This window comes from Rattus norvegicus, chromosome 8 (genome assembly GCF_036323735.1).
Source record: "Rattus norvegicus strain BN/NHsdMcwi chromosome 8, GRCr8, whole genome shotgun sequence".
NCBI classification, from domain to species: Eukaryota; Metazoa; Chordata; class Mammalia; order Rodentia; family Muridae; genus Rattus; species Rattus norvegicus.
This window is the reverse complement of record NC_086026.1, coordinates 64259464-64276658: the sequence shown is the minus strand read 5'-3', so window position 1 is coordinate 64276658 and position 17195 is coordinate 64259464. Positions and strand designations below refer to the sequence as shown.

Sequence of the window (17195 nt, the reverse complement as noted above, 5' to 3'; positions counted from 1 at the left end):
GCAGGTTCAAGGTCAGCCTGGACTGTCTAATGACTCAAAGTCAAGTAATTTACTAAAATTACACTCATTTCCAAAGAAATACCCCTGCTCCTTAATTTCACTCTGGTGAAGAAGAGAACAGAACTGCAGAGCTGAAAACCTTCCCTGAATGTGTGGCCTTTGACCTCTGCATGCTATAATATCTAATCTATATAAAAAGAGGATTATCTCATCGGCAAAATATACTTGTTCGTAATGTATGGCAAGAACTCTCAATCCATTACACTAGATGTTCCCTCTCCCTAAAGCATCCATTCCTCCAGTTCAGGGGTTTGAACCTAAGACCTTCAACCTGCCAGGCACCAAGCCACACACGCGGCCCTCTCCTTGCTTCCTGAGCTCTCAATAAGTTTCTCCAGCTGAGCCTTAACTCACTCTGTAGCCCAGGCAGGACCAGAAACTGTGACCTCCTGCCTAAGTTTCTCATTTGGTTGAATCTACAGGTCTGGGCTACTAGAACTGACCACACTGGACCAATTTTATATGTTTCAATTTTTCATTATAAAACACTAATAAGCTGAGCGTGGTGATATACACCTTTAACTCCAGAATGAGGGAGGCTGAGGCAGGAGGATCCTGAGTTCAAAGCTAGGCTGGGCTACATACAATGTTAAGACCCCATGTATAAACAAATAACATTAAAAAAAGATAACCTCTGCTTAGTTGTTTTAATGTAAATCAAATAAATTTTCTTACTATAGCAGGTGGTATCTAAGTAATGTAATATCTATTTAGTTTTATTTTTTCTCCATGCTTGCCCAAGTGCTCAGCTGTGAAACATGCATGCAATGCCTGTCGAGGCCAGAAGAGGGCACAAGATCCCCCGGAAATGTGGGTTACAGACAGCTGTGAGCCATCCTGTGGGCAATGGAAATCAAATCCCAGTTCTCTGGGAGAGCAGTCAATGATCTTAGCCACTGAACCATCTCTCCAGGCCCATGTCCAAGTCGTTTCTCAAGATTTACATTTTCGGGGTTGGGGATTTAGCTCAGGAAGCGCAAGGCCCTGGGTTCAGTCCCCAGCTCCAAAAAAAAGAACCAAAAAAAAAAAAAAATTTACATTTTCCCCACTGTTGATCCTAAGTAGCCAAAGATACAGTTAAGGACTGTAAAAGCCACTTCTAGGGATGCCTGATAGTGTTCTCTACGGCATTTTCCCATGAAGGATTACAATTTTTCTCACTGAAAAGTAGGAATTCTTGAAAGAGTCACCAACGTGTTGGTGAAAAAATGTGGCTACTGCCAATCTTTTTCCAGCCTACAAATTAAGACATCTGCTGCAATGGTTAGTTTCTTCCAAAAGTTGTTAAGCCTTCAGCATCTGCCACAGCTTGGAAACACACCAGAACCCAAGTCTGTACCTACCTCAGTGTTTCCTCTCAACAGATCCAGGATGGCTGTGACCATGGTGGCCGCTGCATTAGGGGCAGAACAGAACACAAGGACACAGCATATGGCCTACTGGGATGCAAACTTGTTTGTGTCGTACTTAGAATTCTGTGGCCATGCAGAGGACACCGCACAATAAGAACGGTGCTTTCTGGCATGTGCTCCAATATACAATCTGCAAGCTTAAACATGGCTGGAACCTTCTAATCTAAACGTTAAGATCTCTTGACTTGGCTTGACTGACATTTTGAGACCGGCGATTCTTTGTTGTGTGGGAGCTCTCCTGGAGCTGTGTGTTTCAGCTTCTACCCCAGATACACTGTCTTTATGCCACAACCATAAGTGCCTTTAGGCACTGCCCAGTGGGAGGAGGGGGACCAAAAAATGCCCCTCTCTGAGAAGCACCGCTCAAACAGTAGCAAGTATGCAGCAGAGGCCCTGACCTGTTTTTTCTCTGAATGATAACGTTCATTACAAAAGTAAGGTACAATCATTGTTACAATTCAAATCTAGCAGTTCGTTTAGTAGGGAATCTACCTCTCCTCTTTCTGACTCGAGTTAACTGCTCATAATTTGAAGGGTACGCATTTTAACTACAAACGCACGTGCACATCATATATGCCCAGAATAGCACATATCTCCCTTTTAAAGTTCCTTGGCTTTACTTTCCATTCAAAACTATGTTACAGTTATCCATCTACCTCTATTCTTTCTTCATAAGTAAAAATCAGTCTGCATTATGGGCACGGGTCGTACTTTAAGGTTTCACAGGCAGGCGTCTATGCGGTGTTCGTTTGGATTTGTTTTCTTTTCTTTTCTTTCTTTTTTTTTTTTTTTTTTTTTCCGGAGGTGGGGACCGAACCCAGGGCCTTGCGCTTGCTAGGCAAGCGCTCTACCACTGAGCTAAATCCCCAACCCCTCTGGATTTGTTTTCAATGATGATGCTACAGAAGATGCTGTAACTGGCATCCTCGTACATCTGTCTTTCCCCTCTTAAGCAGAGGCTGACCCTTAGAATTAGGACTGCTAAGTCAAGGGTATGCACACTTTCAGTTGTGCTAGGTACTGCCAAGAGCCTTCCCTAACTTCTTCACAGGCTCCGTGAGAGTGAAATACATCGTGCACCTAAAAGGATTTGTAATGGTGAGAGATATGCTCTATTCCCGACCCAAAATGAAGGCATTTCTGGAGTAGTTAATGCTCCCCTCTAAGTCTCCTTGTATCTTTCTTTAAGTTAACAAAAAAAATGACTTTAATACCTTTTTAAAAAAAACTCCTCCTTGCTGCGGTCCTAGGAGAGCTATTTTAAGAGCTGTCAGGATAAAGCAGGGAGCATAAGTATTTAGTTAATATGAGGGACTAAGTATGCATGAGCTCAGCGCTTTCGATGTGACAAATCGGGCCAGAACGCTTACTAATCATTGTTTTAGTATTACAGATGAGCGGGGGGTGTTGTTTTCCATTGATTTTTAACACAAAATTCCAGGACACAATTACACTGCAACTGCTACTACAAAGTTCATTTCTGCTTCTTTCCCTGACTCTCAGAACCTAAGGAGTAACACAATGACCTCAGGCAGTGTTAGGTTTATGCCCAGTCAATAGTCCTCAAGGAGTTCAAAAAAAAAAAAAGGTTAAGCATTATCAAAATCAAATAAATGCAGAGTTTGCTATTTTAACTTGGCATTAGAATTCTTTCAGTAGGTAATAAATATATGTTTAAGCTAGTACGTTTACAGTGTTAGGAAATAAAACATCTAATGGGCGCGGGGAGCTGGGAAGCCTATCTGACCTTCATAGACTCCTGCAAACCTCTTCCCCTGGAGCCGTCGGGGTGGCACACCCCTGTCAGCCCAGATTTGTGCTGCAGTCAGGACAATCAGGAGTCGAAGGCCATTCTCAGCTGAGGCTGAGTCTTTTCTTAGGATTGTCCAGTTATGAACAAATAATGACTTAAAATGACTTAAGGAAACAGAGAAAGATGGAAATGAGAACCAGGCACGTGCCTACAGTCCCAGCACCCAGGTGGCTCAGGCAGGAATTCTTCAGGAGTTTGTTGTAGCCAGAAGTTAAAACTTTCTGCGTACGTGTATTTCGCTTGCATGTGTGTACATGTGTGCACCACATGAGTGCTTGATCCCCTCAGAGGCCCGGAACTGGAGACTGGAGGTTGTGAGCCACCATATGGGTGCTGGGAATCAAACCCAGGTCCTCTGTAATAATAAGTGCTCTTAACCAATGAGCTATGTCTCCAGCCCCAAGACCTTGGGCTTGAGGCCAGCCTCGTCTATCCTTGAGTTCAAGAGCAGCCTTAGCCACAAGGAGACCTTGTTTCAAGAAAAAACAAGAAAAGGGAAAGGGGTAGAGAGCTGCTTTCTGTGAACAAGGAGCTAGTACTTGGCCTCTATTAGTCTTTTCAGATTTTTTAAAAAAATCTATGTGTATGTGTGTGCCATGTTGTGAGTGTACATACAGAGGCCAGAAGAGAGCACTGGATTCTCTGGAGTTGGAGTTTCCAGTGGTTTAACTACTTCATGTGGGTTCTGAAAGAGCAGCAGGTACTTCTTTCCCCCTCTGAATCACCCTGGCTGTCACGTAGATCTGCCTGTCTCTGCCTCCGGGACTAAGGGTATGTGCTACACCCTGAGCAGCAAGTATTCTTAACCACTACGCCATCTCTCCTCTCCTGCCCTAGGTGTGTCTGTCTCTCTGTCTCTGTCTCTGTCTCTGTCTCTGTCTCTCTCTCTGTCATTAGATTTTTTTTTTTTTTTTAGATTTCCTTATTGATTTTACGTATATGAGTATGCTGTCTTCAGACACACCAGAAGAGGGCATCAGATCCCATTACAGATGGTTGTAAGCCACCATGTGGTTGTTGGGAATTGAACTCCAGACTTTTTTTTGGGGGGGGGTCTTTTTTTTCGGAGCTGGTGACCGAACCCAGGGCCTTGCGCTTCCTACTGGGGACCGAACCCAGGGCCTTGCGCTTCCTAGGCAAGCGCTCTACCACTGAGCTAAATCCCCAACCCCGAACTCCAGACTTCTTAAAGAGCGGCCAGTGCTCTTAACCTCTGGGCCATCTCTCCAGTCTCAACCCCAGGCTTCTATTAGTTTTGTGTCATAGAGGTGAACATACACTACTTTCACTGGACCCTGAGAATGACACTAGTTGACACGAATGGGGACTTACCTCGATAGCTCTCCTACTTAAAGTGTGCTCTCCACAGCAGTGGCTACATACAAAAATGACATCTACCAGGCCTACATGAGACCCTGCCTTAAAAACAAGCCAGCAAAAAAAAAAAAAAAAAAAAGAAAGAAAGAAAGAAACTCAAGTACAGCATGAATTTCACAAACTTCCCTTGGAAGCTTAGAGATATTTGAGTCTTAGGCCCTGCCTCTGACCTTCTGAATCCCCAGATGCCCTTAACCCCCAAGGGATCCCTTCACACAGCAAAGTATGAGAGGCCTTGCAACAGGACTGCAAGTGGGATTCTCAGGAGTCGGAGAAGAACAATTCTGTCCCTGATGGCTAGGGATGTGAAACATTTTTATATGTGCTCTGACTATCTGTTATTTCATCTTTTTGAGAAGCCTCTGACGGGTGCTAGCCCATTTACCAACAGGACTGAGTTTCTGTATTGGGGTGTTTTTTTTTCAAGTTCTTTTTATATTGTAGGCATTAATCTTCTATAAAAGCGAATCGCTATCAAAACATTTCTTCCATTCTCTATGGCCTTGAACTCCTCTTGCCTCTGCCTCCCAAAAGTAGTGGGTTAGCTTGATGCTCTGCCTCCCAAAGGTAGTGGGTTAGCCTGCTGCTGTTTATATTCTGGGGTTAATATTGGTTCCTCAGGAAGGGTTGGCCCCTGACAAGTAAACCATCATGTACTCAGGTGATGCCCTGTGAACCTCCTCTCCATTTTAATTGGTCAATAAAAGGCTAGAGCCTGTGATTGGGCAGTGGAGGGGGAAGGTGGGACTGGAGGCTTGAGAGGTAGAGAAGGAAAGAGAGAAGCTGGAGGAAGAAGAGGAGAGAAGCTAGAGGAAGAGGAGAGGACTGAGGAAGAGGAGGAGAAGTCACACTGAACCAGAGCTGTGTGTCTGGGAGAAACACAGGTAACAAGGGGTCTCATAGCTGGGGAAGAGTGAGAACAGCTCTAGATCTGCCCAATCCAGGCATATGGCTTATAATTACAATAACTGGATTGTGTGTCTTTTATACAAGCTTATTAGTGTTGGAAATTCCAATGACACTCAAGTTCTGGGAATACAAGTGAGTACCACCATACCTGGTCAAAATAAATTTTAATTTCAAAATAAACTGTGTGGAAAGTTAGATGTAAGCGTATACACAAAAACGACAAAGGCAGCTTCCACCCTGCCTGCATTCCCTGGGTCTCTGCTGAACCTTGGTTCAGACCCCATATGCTCCTTTCTGTGGAGCCTCTCAGCCCCGCCTTCTATCTCTTCCCATTCCTTTGTCAGCTCCATCCATGGAGACTCCAACTCTTGACAGAGACCCAGGACCATCCTATCCCTTTCATCCTTGTCTCTCCAGACCTATTCTTTGTCTAACTACAATCTATGTGCAAAACCCTTGATCCCACCACACCTCAAATTCCCTGGGGACTGTGCCACTTGTGTGGACAGGATCCCCTTAGCTCTTTCCCAGAGGCCCTCTCAGCCTTCCTTCTCACCCATCTCATTCCTCTCTGATGCCCACCAGCCTGCAGAATGCACTCTCTACCAGGGAACCCCTGCTGCCACACTTTCCTAAGATCCAGAGAGGGCAGTGTGGTGGAACACGCCTTTAATCTCAGCACTTGGGAGGCAAAGGCAGGCAGATCTCTGCATTCAAGATCAGCCTGGTCCAAAGAGCTAATTCCAATACAGCCAGGGCTACATGGAAACCATGTCTCCGTGCATGGGCATGGGCATGGGCAGGTGGGGGTGGAAAATTCCAGAGAGGGCAATAGAAATCAAGGAAGGGAATACCCAACCAACAAAGACAATGATAGATATCCAGTCCTAGAATCACCTCAGTCATCATAACTCCATACATATAGGAACGAAATCTAAACAGACTCACCAAATAATGAAAAGTTACATCTAGCTGAGTCATTGGCCAAAGGGATGTCATGGAAACCCCCAAACATCTCGGTCTATTGTCAAAGCTACTGGTTGTTTCCCACAGACTGATAGTGAGGCCCTGTGACTGAAGTCAACACTTGCATATCTCATAGAACACAGAGAAGTCAAACTGGTGCCTAACTAGAGCTGTCACTCCTACTGACTAGTGTTCACGGTACTGGAAGATGTTCTACCACACACTCTGCAATCCACAGCAGTGACATGCCTACGTGACATGCTGGTGCAGTGGTAGCACACTGTAGGAGTGACTAGCCATTCTAACTGGATCTCAGACCAACTACACAAAACAGAAAGCCAAATACCACTGTTCCACTAAAAGGACAAAGCCATAAAATGACTCCTAATGACATTCTGCTATATTAACAGACCAGTGTCTCACTCAGCCACCATCAGAGAAGCCTCCTTCTACATCGGATGGGAACTATCACAGAGACCCACAGCTGGGCAATGTGTGCAGAGGGAGAGAGACTTTGGAATGCTTAGTCTAAAACAGCACGTCTTTATTAAACCAGTCTCCCAAGGGCTTGGGGAGCTATACAGAAGAAGAGGCAGAAAGACTGAGAGCTAGAGGGATGGGTGACGTCAAGAAAACACACAACAGGAGTGGCACACACATGAGCCCACAGAGACTGTGACAACATGCACAGGGCCCACACAGGTTCAAGCCAGATAGTGTCTCAGACATGGTCTCCCACTTATAAGTTCAAATTGGCAACCTCTTGTAAAGGAAAACATTCGTTTTCTCCAATGGAGTCTCATTGGGTATATTAAACACACTTAAGGATAAGCCTCATGCCCAGTTGATGGCCAAAACAAAACAACCTCAATGATAGTTTTGCAGACATGTTTGCCTCATATTGCTTTGTTTGGGCTTTTGTTTCATTTTGTTTTGTTGTTATTTTGTTTTGTTGTTGTTTTGTCTTACCAGTCTTTCCGCTTGTATATTATGATTTCTAATTTAGTGGGGTTTTGTTTTGTTTGTGGTGTATGTATGTGTTTGTATTTTGTATTTTTTCTTTTTTTTTTTTAATTCTAGTTTGTTCTCTGGGTGGGCATAGAGTTGTGTGGGTCGGGAGGCAGGGATCCAGGAAGAGTTGAGGAATGGAAACTGATATTGTATGAAAAAAACCATTTTCACTAAAAGTATATATTAAAATATTAACCCCCCAAAGTTAAATACCTGTTCCGTTTCACCTCTGTTGGCTGAGTAAAATATGAGGTTAGCTAAGAATAGTGACGAAAAGCAAAGCTCCAGCCAGACTCCCCAAGTTCAAATCTAGATTCTCTCATCCATCAGCTGCAGCCTAGACCAAATCATACAAATGACTTGTATACCAACCTCCTCCTCTGATGAATTAAGCTCTAAAAAGGCGGAGAATTATGTTTATAGTCATCTCACCAGCGCCTGATTTGTCCTGAATGAATCCTGCAGGATGAGTTGCTGGAAATACTTCACACACTGTGGTTGCTTCGTGGGAGTTAAAAACGTACAAAGTCGGAGCTCTGAATGCATGCTCAATAAATGTCAATACTTTCTTTAAAAATAGGGAATAAATGATAAAAGTGAAGTTGACAGCCACATGAGTGTATTTCTATGAAATTATTTTACCTCCCTTTGACTGAAGAACATACACTAAAATAAAAGTTTCAACCATTTGAAATGCTGCACAGCTAAGAACTACACCTAACTAATGACTGTTTAATTTCCATAAATGTCCTTATCACAGGTCAGCTCAGAGACCTATATTATCTTAATGTACTGGTAAATTATATTTCATTGCCAACGAAATTGCCTTCCAGGCTACTTTCCACAGCTCTTCGACCTTCAGTCAGCCAAATAGGTATGGCTGCTGGCTGATGAGGCGAGAATTATTTTTGTCTGGGATTTGGCTCATAGGAAGCCATAAGAGCTATGGTGAGAATCTAAGATGAACATGAGAACAATAAAACATAAATGTAAAAATCAATTCTCTGAAAAACACCCACCCCTCTCTGCCATCTTAAAGGGGGAGAGATAAGGAGTCAGCAAAGTTGAATATGCTCCCCCCTCAAAAAAAAAAGAACCCACAGCCAGCTCCTAGGTCTCTTAACTCCACACGGAGCTTCCGCCACTGAGAAGTCAAAGGTAGTAGAACACAAAAGCATATTAACATGTATTGGCAAATATGCAACAATATCGCTCTGTATCACTCATGGTCTTCCTCACGACACTCACTTAGAATGCACAGAACTTAAGAAGTTTAGAGCCGTCCAGGCGAATATTTAATGGCCTTTTCTTCCAAGTGAGAAAATATCCAGGGTAATATTATTCCATTCATCCATTTATAAACATTTACTAGACTCCTATAATAAACTAGGTATTAAGGACACAAAGATAAACAGAAGAGCAGAGAAGCTCTTAAGGGTTGGGAGATGGCTCAGCTTGTCAAAGTGTTTGTTTGCTGCACAAACACAAAGACCTAGGTTTAACCCACAGCAAAATGTTAAAGGCCTAGCAAGAAGGTCTTCTAATCTGTAAAAACTGCCCTAGTCATCCCAACACTAGGGAGGCAGACACAAGCAGGTCCATGGAATTCAACAGGATGGTCAACTAGCCTATCCTAACCCATGAGCCCCAGGTTACAGTGAGAGAGTGTCACAAACAACAAAAAACAAACAAACAAACAAAAACAAATTGGACAGCCCAAAGAACAATACCCATGGCTGACCTCTGGCCTCTACCAGTCCATGCACATACCCACACACAAAGGAATCGTAGTTCTTAAGGAGCTGTATGGGGAGAAAAACTATTACACAGATGGTTATTATTAAAGAAGCTCCACTGAGTGGGAACAGAAAAGAGTAGGTCATCAACTCTGGTTAAAACACCAAGCCCTGCAAAAGAGTTAGCTATTCACACCATTGAAGACTTGGCAACAATGATTTATCTTAAAACAGGGAAACCTTTTCGAATTCCCAGCTCTCTCAAAAGAGGCAGGGATACCATTTTCTAGGCTGTCAGGCACCGCCTGGCGTTTATGTGCACCAATCGATCCCGAAAACAGCTGGGAAAAGTAAAGCAGTGTTGTGCTCATTTTTCAAGGGACAAAAGCGGTGGACTGAATTCTGTCCTAAGACAAGACACACTGGAGACATAATTTGAGACAAGAACATCCCTTTCCTTCTCTAAACTGTTAACACTCTCTGCAAAGATTTCATGGCTTCAATAGACCCATCCTCTAGTCTGTGAAGTTACCACTTCCTAAAGAAAAGCAGGACTCACAGTCTATGAACCTTAAGACTAGAAAGACAAATAAAGGTCCACCAGGTATCCTCGGCTCACTCAAACTGAACGTCAGGGTGCAGCAACCTTTCACTTAAAGGAGCCGCACCTTCTCTAGTATAGGACACACCACAGTGCTCCAGAAATGGTAGTTTGATGGCTTTTTTTTTTTTTCCAAAGTACTTAATGGGCTGACTAAAATATGCTAAAGCACTGGAAATTCAAAGTATTAGCTAGGCTGTTTGTTTGTTTCTATCCCATCACACAACATCTGAAACGCTGACTTGGGGAGGGAGACGGGGAGCGGGAGAGCGAGGGGGCTGGGAATGGGGTACGAGCGAGCTGTGTGAGCGAGCTGTGTTCCAAAGCGACGAGGTACGGAGATATAAGTCATGAGTCCCGAAGCCGGGATGTTAACTGCCTAGCATTTCGTCAGCAAACGTTTGCTTCTTCTAGCAAAGACGCTGCAGGAGTGAGGGAAGAGAGGGTAGGTTACAAAGTCTCAAAGGCGAGCGAGCATTAAGCCCAAAGTCTCCACACCGTGAACGAGCCACAAAGTGGGAAGCCCGATGACAGCGGCAAGCTCTAGGAAAGTTGTACCGAGGCACGCCCTACACCAGCCACCCAACGGTGACAGCCACCGAACACCGAAACGGGCCTTTTCTTTGCATTTGGGTGCTAACCTGAAACCTCACCCGGAATTTCCAGAAGAAAGGGGAACGGAACGGAGCCCCGCTGCGCGGCCCCGCGCCCCGCAGCCCCGCCCCAGCTCACCTCCCCGCGTGCCCCGCGCCGCCCCGGTCGGCCGCCAGCGCCCTGCCAGCAGCTGCACCATCAAGAGCAGGCGCAGCGCGCGCCGCCGCGACCCCCGCACCGCCATCGCCCGCCCGCCGACGGCCGCCTCGCGGATAACTCCGGACCCCGAGGGGCCGAGCAAGCGGGCTGCCGCCGAACTCCTCTCGTTCCTCGGGTGTCTCTCGCCGCTCGCCGCTCGCTCTTCAGCGCCTGAACGAAGCCCACCTCGCTGCTCCGTGGAAGATCCGCGGAGTCCGAGGGCGGAGCTGTGGCGCCTGGCCCCGCCCCGATGGCCCGCAGCCCCGCCCCCAGAGTCCGCACCCTATTCTTCTAGGCTCCGCCCCTGGTCCAGCCCCATCCACTCGCAGCTCCTCAAGTCTCAGCCTCCCTCACAAATTCTGACAGGTGGGAAGACTGTCCTGACTTGTTTTGGTGCGGTTCAGTTTCCTTTGGTATTGTAACCTCTGGATTCCCGCGTGAACCAACAAACCTGCCTCCCTGCTGCGGGCCTCTCATCCCCCTGTTGTAGATGCTAATTGAGCCATGTCAGAAGACCTATCTTCTAGCTCTGCAAGACCATCCTGATCAAATCACTCTTCCTTTGTGCGTCTGTTTTCTCTTCCTTGAAAATGAGATGGATAAACTAAAGGACTCTGAAGGACAGCTGTGACTGACAGCTCTGACATTCATTCAAGCCATCCGTGAAAATTATAGGCAATTGCTTCCAGAGTAAGCCATTGCTGCCTGTGCCGCCATCACTTGGCATTGTAAATATTACTGCCTTCGACTGCCACAGCTCCCTTACAACTTTGATGGAGATCGATGCTGACTGCGTTGTAAATCCCTCTAGACTCTACACTGTATCTCATTGCTTCTGTTCATAATTGATTAGAAAGCTTCATTTGGTTGAAGAGATTCAGGCGAATTATCTTTAAACTTCGCTGGCAGAGTATGCCAGATTTTTCACAGAGAATTATGGAGTTGGCACCTCTACAATTTATTGTAGGCAGAAATCTCACTCCAAGCTTCAGACTGCATAAATCTGTTAAAAGTGAGACCTGGTTGCAAAGAATCTTAAAGGCAAAATTTATTTAAGACTTTTTGCCCCTGGACCAAGAATAACCAGGGAGATGGAAACAATGTCCAAATGAGCTAGGGTACTTAAGCAGGCAAGCGAAGGAGCCAGGGAATAAAGATGTGTATGGGGTGCACAGGGCCAGTTGTTAGTTACACCTCTGCACAGGAGTGAGACGGTGCTTAACCCCCACATTCGTCCTTTGAAGAATGTATAAGACTTACAGCCACTTAGACCACTCGTCCTAGCCAGTGTTTGGGTGACTTTAGAGTGTTTTTCTACTTTTACAGCTAAGGGATTTGGAGACTGGAGTTGAATAATTACTGAAGGTCACCATACCTGTCAGTGGTAAAGCTGGGGAAATGCTTGCTTGCTCAGCCACAGTGAGCATAATTAGAACTTGGACTGCTCCAGAATGTTACAGTGTTACAGCTACAATCACAAGAGGACAATTACCCACACATCTCTGCAACACCATTGCCAGTTCCATGAAAGGTAGATATGGCACTTTCAAACCCAGGCAAATAATCTCAGTGCACAATGGGTTCGTCCCGGATGCTTTCCCCTCTAGGATGATGGGCTAATCCTTCACAGTCGCCAGCTGCGTGTCTGCACCTGAATTGTTGACAGGCGTCTCCACATTGCTAGGAGACACTGGCTGACCAATCAACACTGAAGGCTGCTGCTGAGCAGCCACCACCAAAATTCCCCTGACAGAGCATCTGCCCACTAAATGTCTAACATGTAGCTAAAGGAACTGTCGTGCAGCTCATTTTTCCTCTTGTACTGCTTCTGCTCTTATTTATGTCTATGTCTCTATGTGTGGGTATGTGTATGTGCACATGGGAGCCCAAGGAGGCCAGTGTTGGGTCCCTGGGAGCTGCAGTTATGGGTAGTTGTGAGCTGGGAATGAGTTCAGTGCTGGGAATTGAACTGTAGTCCTCAGGAAGAAGAGCAAGTGTTCTTGAGACCTGAGCTTGGAGCCCAGAGCTCTTGTAAAAAGCTGGATGTGGCTGCATAAACACCCCGAGAACTGTGTGGAGTGGAGTCAGGAGAATCACTGAGGCTCTCTGGCCTCTAGCCCTAACTATAGATTGAGAGAGAGAAAGACAGACAGACAGACGGAGACTCTGTCTCAAAGGAAAGGAGTGAGTGACACAGCAGGACAGCTGATATCCTTCTCTGGCCTCTGAACTCTCAAGCATCTGAATACACACTCACGTGCATATTCCCATCCTTCAGAAAAGAAATAAGGTAGAATTTAGCAATGATCACACTAGCCCGGCTAAGTATGGAGATGTAATATGTATTTTAAAAATATACAAGTTAGTTTACTCTCCAGCAACAATACTAGAGAGGTACTTTTGTTGGCCCCATTTTGTCTTGACCACCTCTCCATCATCCCCTTGCGGCTCCTCCCTTTCAGAAGCCCACTGGCTTCAGTGATCTTTTCCGCTATCCTATGTAGTCATCACCTACATGCTGGGCAGAGCAGTGCATGGCTGCAACCTTAGCACTCAGGAGAGGCTGGGTTTGCAAAGCCTTCATGAGTTAGTTCCATACTAGCTTATGTTGCAAAGGAGACACACACTCACATGCACACCAAAAAGGCCAAACCAATAAATCCATTCTTATGAAGACAATGCCCAGATGCATACCCAGATGTTGATGTTACTGCCAGGCTCTAGCGAGCCCGACGATGAACTTGAAATCTCTAATGTTAAACACCACTGACTACATCCCAAATTGTTCTTTCCTGTTAGCCTTCCCATCACTATCCAACAGTTACACTCACACTTGGAACCTGGAAACCACCCCAGTCCCCCCGCCCCCAGCTCGATAACTGAGTTCTTCTCAACCGTAAGTGCAGATGGCAGCACCAGGAACATCTGAGAAACCGAATCTTATGCTCTTGTCGTGACTTTTAGAAAAGTCCCATTGCCTTCGACAAGTCTGCACCACCACCTCACCTGTTCTTAGATCCAGACACACTGGCTCCTTCACTCGACAAAACAGGCAATTGGATCCTATCAGGGAACTTTCACACATGCTAACTCTGCTTGGACCTTTCTCCCTTCCCTCTTCCTGTTCCCTGCTTTGCCTAATTCCTAGTGCTGCTTCAGCCCTGGCATTATCTGTCACTCCTTGAAAGACAAACCAACCTAAGTGGAGTTGTCTATTCACTCTGGTTGTCATCATGATCCGGCTTCCCATCCATCACTACTTTGTGAGTCAGACTGTCATCCTTTGGTGGGGGGCATGAAAGAAAGGAAGAAAGACAGGAAAGAAAGAAAACAGAAGGAAGAAAGGAAGGAAGGAAGGAAAAAGGGAAAGAAGGAAAGAAGGAAGGAAGGAAGTCTTAGTTAGGGTTTTACTGCTGTGAACAGACACCATGACCAATACAAGTCCTATAAACATTTAATTGGGGCTGGCTTACAAGTTCAGAGGTTCAGTCCATTATCATCAAGGTGGGAGCATGGCAGCATCCAGGCAGGAAGGGCCCTGAAGAAACTGAGAGGTCTACATCTTGATCTGAAGGCAACCAGGAGAAGACTGTCTCCCATGTGGCTAGGAGGAGGTCACCCCTACAGTGACACACTTCCTCCAGCAAGGCCACACCCACTCCAATAAGGCCACACCTCCTAACAGTGCCACTCCCCAGGTCAAGCATATTCAAACCACCGCAGAAGGGAAGCCAGCTTTGGCTCATGGATCTCAGCGTCTCTTGGTCACTTGCCCACGCCGCTTTAGGTCTATGGCAGCATAGCCCACCACAATGGGAGCAGGTGGTAGGAGAAAGCTGCTGAGCTCATGGTGACTATAAGCAAACAGAAAGAGAGGAGTGGGGCAGGATCTCAAAAGAAATGCCCTCACTTGCTTAGTTCCTTTAATTAGGTTCCCCCACTCCCCTGAAAAGTTCCATATCTCCCAAGAACACCATCAGGTAGAGACCAAGCTTTCAACCTAAGAGTCTCTGGTGGACATTTAGGATCCAAACCTTAGCAACCTTGTTTGTTACAATTTGTAATTCTCTCTAGATGCTGAGAGTCTGATTTCCCCTGATTTCTCCTGATAGGCAGCAGCTGTGCCTGGCTTATTCCCTAGTATATTGAGCACATGCTAGATGCTCCAAATGTTTATTGGATGAATAAATGAATGCTAATTTGATAATCCACTATTCAGGTCTGGTAAACTAGAATGTCGTAGCGATTCTGAGCCAGGTGACCTGACTTCAAAAGCCTTATGATTCTGTTAAAGTGAACTTCTATCTCTCCCCTTAAGTCCCGTTAGTAACCTTTAACATAGTCCCTTAAAACTGTGCTCAGGGGGAAGTAAATTTTGTAGTGTGTTTAGTACAGCACCCAAAGGCTCAATAGATAGCAGCCATAATTATTTATGTGACGATTATTTTCAGATGTGCTTTTAAACTTACCAAACCCCTAAGCGAAGGGAATTCAGTGCTTTGGAGTTAACACATGGTGCATGAAAAGGGAACTAAGAGGCTAAAAAATTAATACAAGAAGTCAAAGATAAACATCATCATCTGCTCCCGGTATAATCTAATGAGTTGTCTTTTATATTGATGCTGTTGTTGTCTGTTCCTCTCAGTAATGGGGTCATCTGAGCTAAATTCAGAGCTAAGCAGTGTCCTCGAACATTCTATTCATTGCTTTCATTACAGCTTGGTGATAAATTTTGCTGTGAGCCTTTAAAATGAAAGCCAAGCTGAAAAGTTAATTAAAGATAAAAATGGATTCTGTCAACTTTATTGCTGAAAGTAAATGAGTTGTCACAGATTAGAGGAAGGAAATCAAGAACCGATAGGACATTAAACTTCAACCCCTCAAAACAAACACTGTAAGAAGCAAAGATCCCTTTCAAGGGTCATTTCAGTGTCACAATCAAAATGTAAGAGTGCAAATGTAGATTCATGTAGAGAGCTTGGTTATATTTTAGGTATCCTATGTATGTGTGTGTTCACACAGCATGTATGGAAGTCAGAGAGAGAGAGAGACAACTTTTGACAGTTAGTTCTCTCTTTCCAATACATGGGTCCCAGGGATCAAAACATATACTTTTCTTAGATGCAGTATCTATATTTAATTATGTTTATTAAACAAAATATATGAATATGTAATAAAATAAATATATACTTAAGTTAACCATACATTTGCATATAAACCATACATGAAACTCAGCTATCCTAATAGAATAATGATATAGTGTAGCATGTCATAGATTTGACTGTTGGTAGAAAAACAAGAGTTAACAAGCAGATGATAATTCACTTATAAAATAGAAAATTATAATGAATCCTGAACAAATATAAACTCTGGCTTAAGATGAAGACTGGGGGGGCTGGGGATTTAGCTCAGTGGTAGAGCGCTTACCTAGGAAGCGCAAGACCCTGGGTTCGGTCCCCAGCTCCGAAAAAAAGAACCAAAAAAAAAAAAAAAAAGATGAAGACTGGGATGGGGAGGTGGCTATGTGGGTAAAGCATCTGCTGTGTAAGCTTGAGGAACTGAACTCAGGTTTCCTGCACCCACACAAGAAGCTGTGCTGGGTAGGTAGGGACAGGAAATCCCTGGGGCTTATTAGCCAGTTTAGCCAAAGCGTGGAGCTTGAAACAATGAGAGACTATGTTTCAAAAAAGAGACTGGAGAGAGATAGAGGAGACCATATGACTGGAGTCTCTGACCTCCATTGTATAGTGAGCATACACATACACGTTCACACATACACACACACACACACACACACACACACACACACTGAAGATATTATTCCCACATTAGGAGGATACAATATAATATTCCAATCTCACCAAAGTGTTAAAATCCTTTAAGTTGCAAGTGATAAATCATGTTATGAAAGATTTCCTTTCTCTAGGCAAAACTGGATTTCTGGAGACAGAGTCGCTCAGCAGATCTTCAATCACGGGTTCGTGCTGCTTAACAACAGAGACTTGTTCCCAGAAATGTGCTGCTCGGTGATTTCCTTACTGGGTGAACATTACGGCAGCCATGACACCATTAAGAGATATCTTCTTGAGGAATTAATATGCCACACGTGGAGTCCCTCGTGTAACTAGGACATTGTTTTATTCAGGGTAGGAATTGTTTACTATATAAGAGCTGGACATTTGTGATTAGTAAAGACAATTTATTAGGAATATTTTGTCTTAAGCTATGCTTCTCCATCAATACTGTTATAAACTTAAACAAAGATATCAGGCCGTCGTTATGATCTGTATCACACGCAACTGCAAACGTTCAATCCTGTGCAAAGGATAGAGTTTAGATATTCTTACCAAACGCAAACCCTGTCCACTCCATATTTCTCTCTAGATAGGCTGTTTACCTATGGCTACTTCTGCATTTGTAAAAAGTGATTCCAAAGTAGTTATGATACTGCAGGTGTGGCCACAGATGTTCCAGGTATCTCTAGGCGTTCACCAGAGCCGCCATTTCAGAATGGAACT

At 44.7% G+C, this 17195-nt stretch overlaps 1 protein-coding gene across 1 annotated transcript in view; it reads right to left on the bottom strand.

Moving 5' to 3' along the window:
- Nucleotides 1-10780, bottom strand: part of Chrna5 (cholinergic receptor nicotinic alpha 5 subunit) — a 28355-nt gene extending 17575 nt beyond the window's left edge. Inside the window, exon 1 of the mRNA NM_017078.2 lies at nucleotides 10618-10780. Coding sequence (NP_058774.2) covers nucleotides 10618-10723 — 106 coding nt within the window. The 5' untranslated portion in view covers nucleotides 10724-10780. The remainder of the gene's footprint in view (nucleotides 1-10617) is intronic.
- Between the last annotated feature and the right edge of the window lie 6415 nt (nucleotides 10781-17195).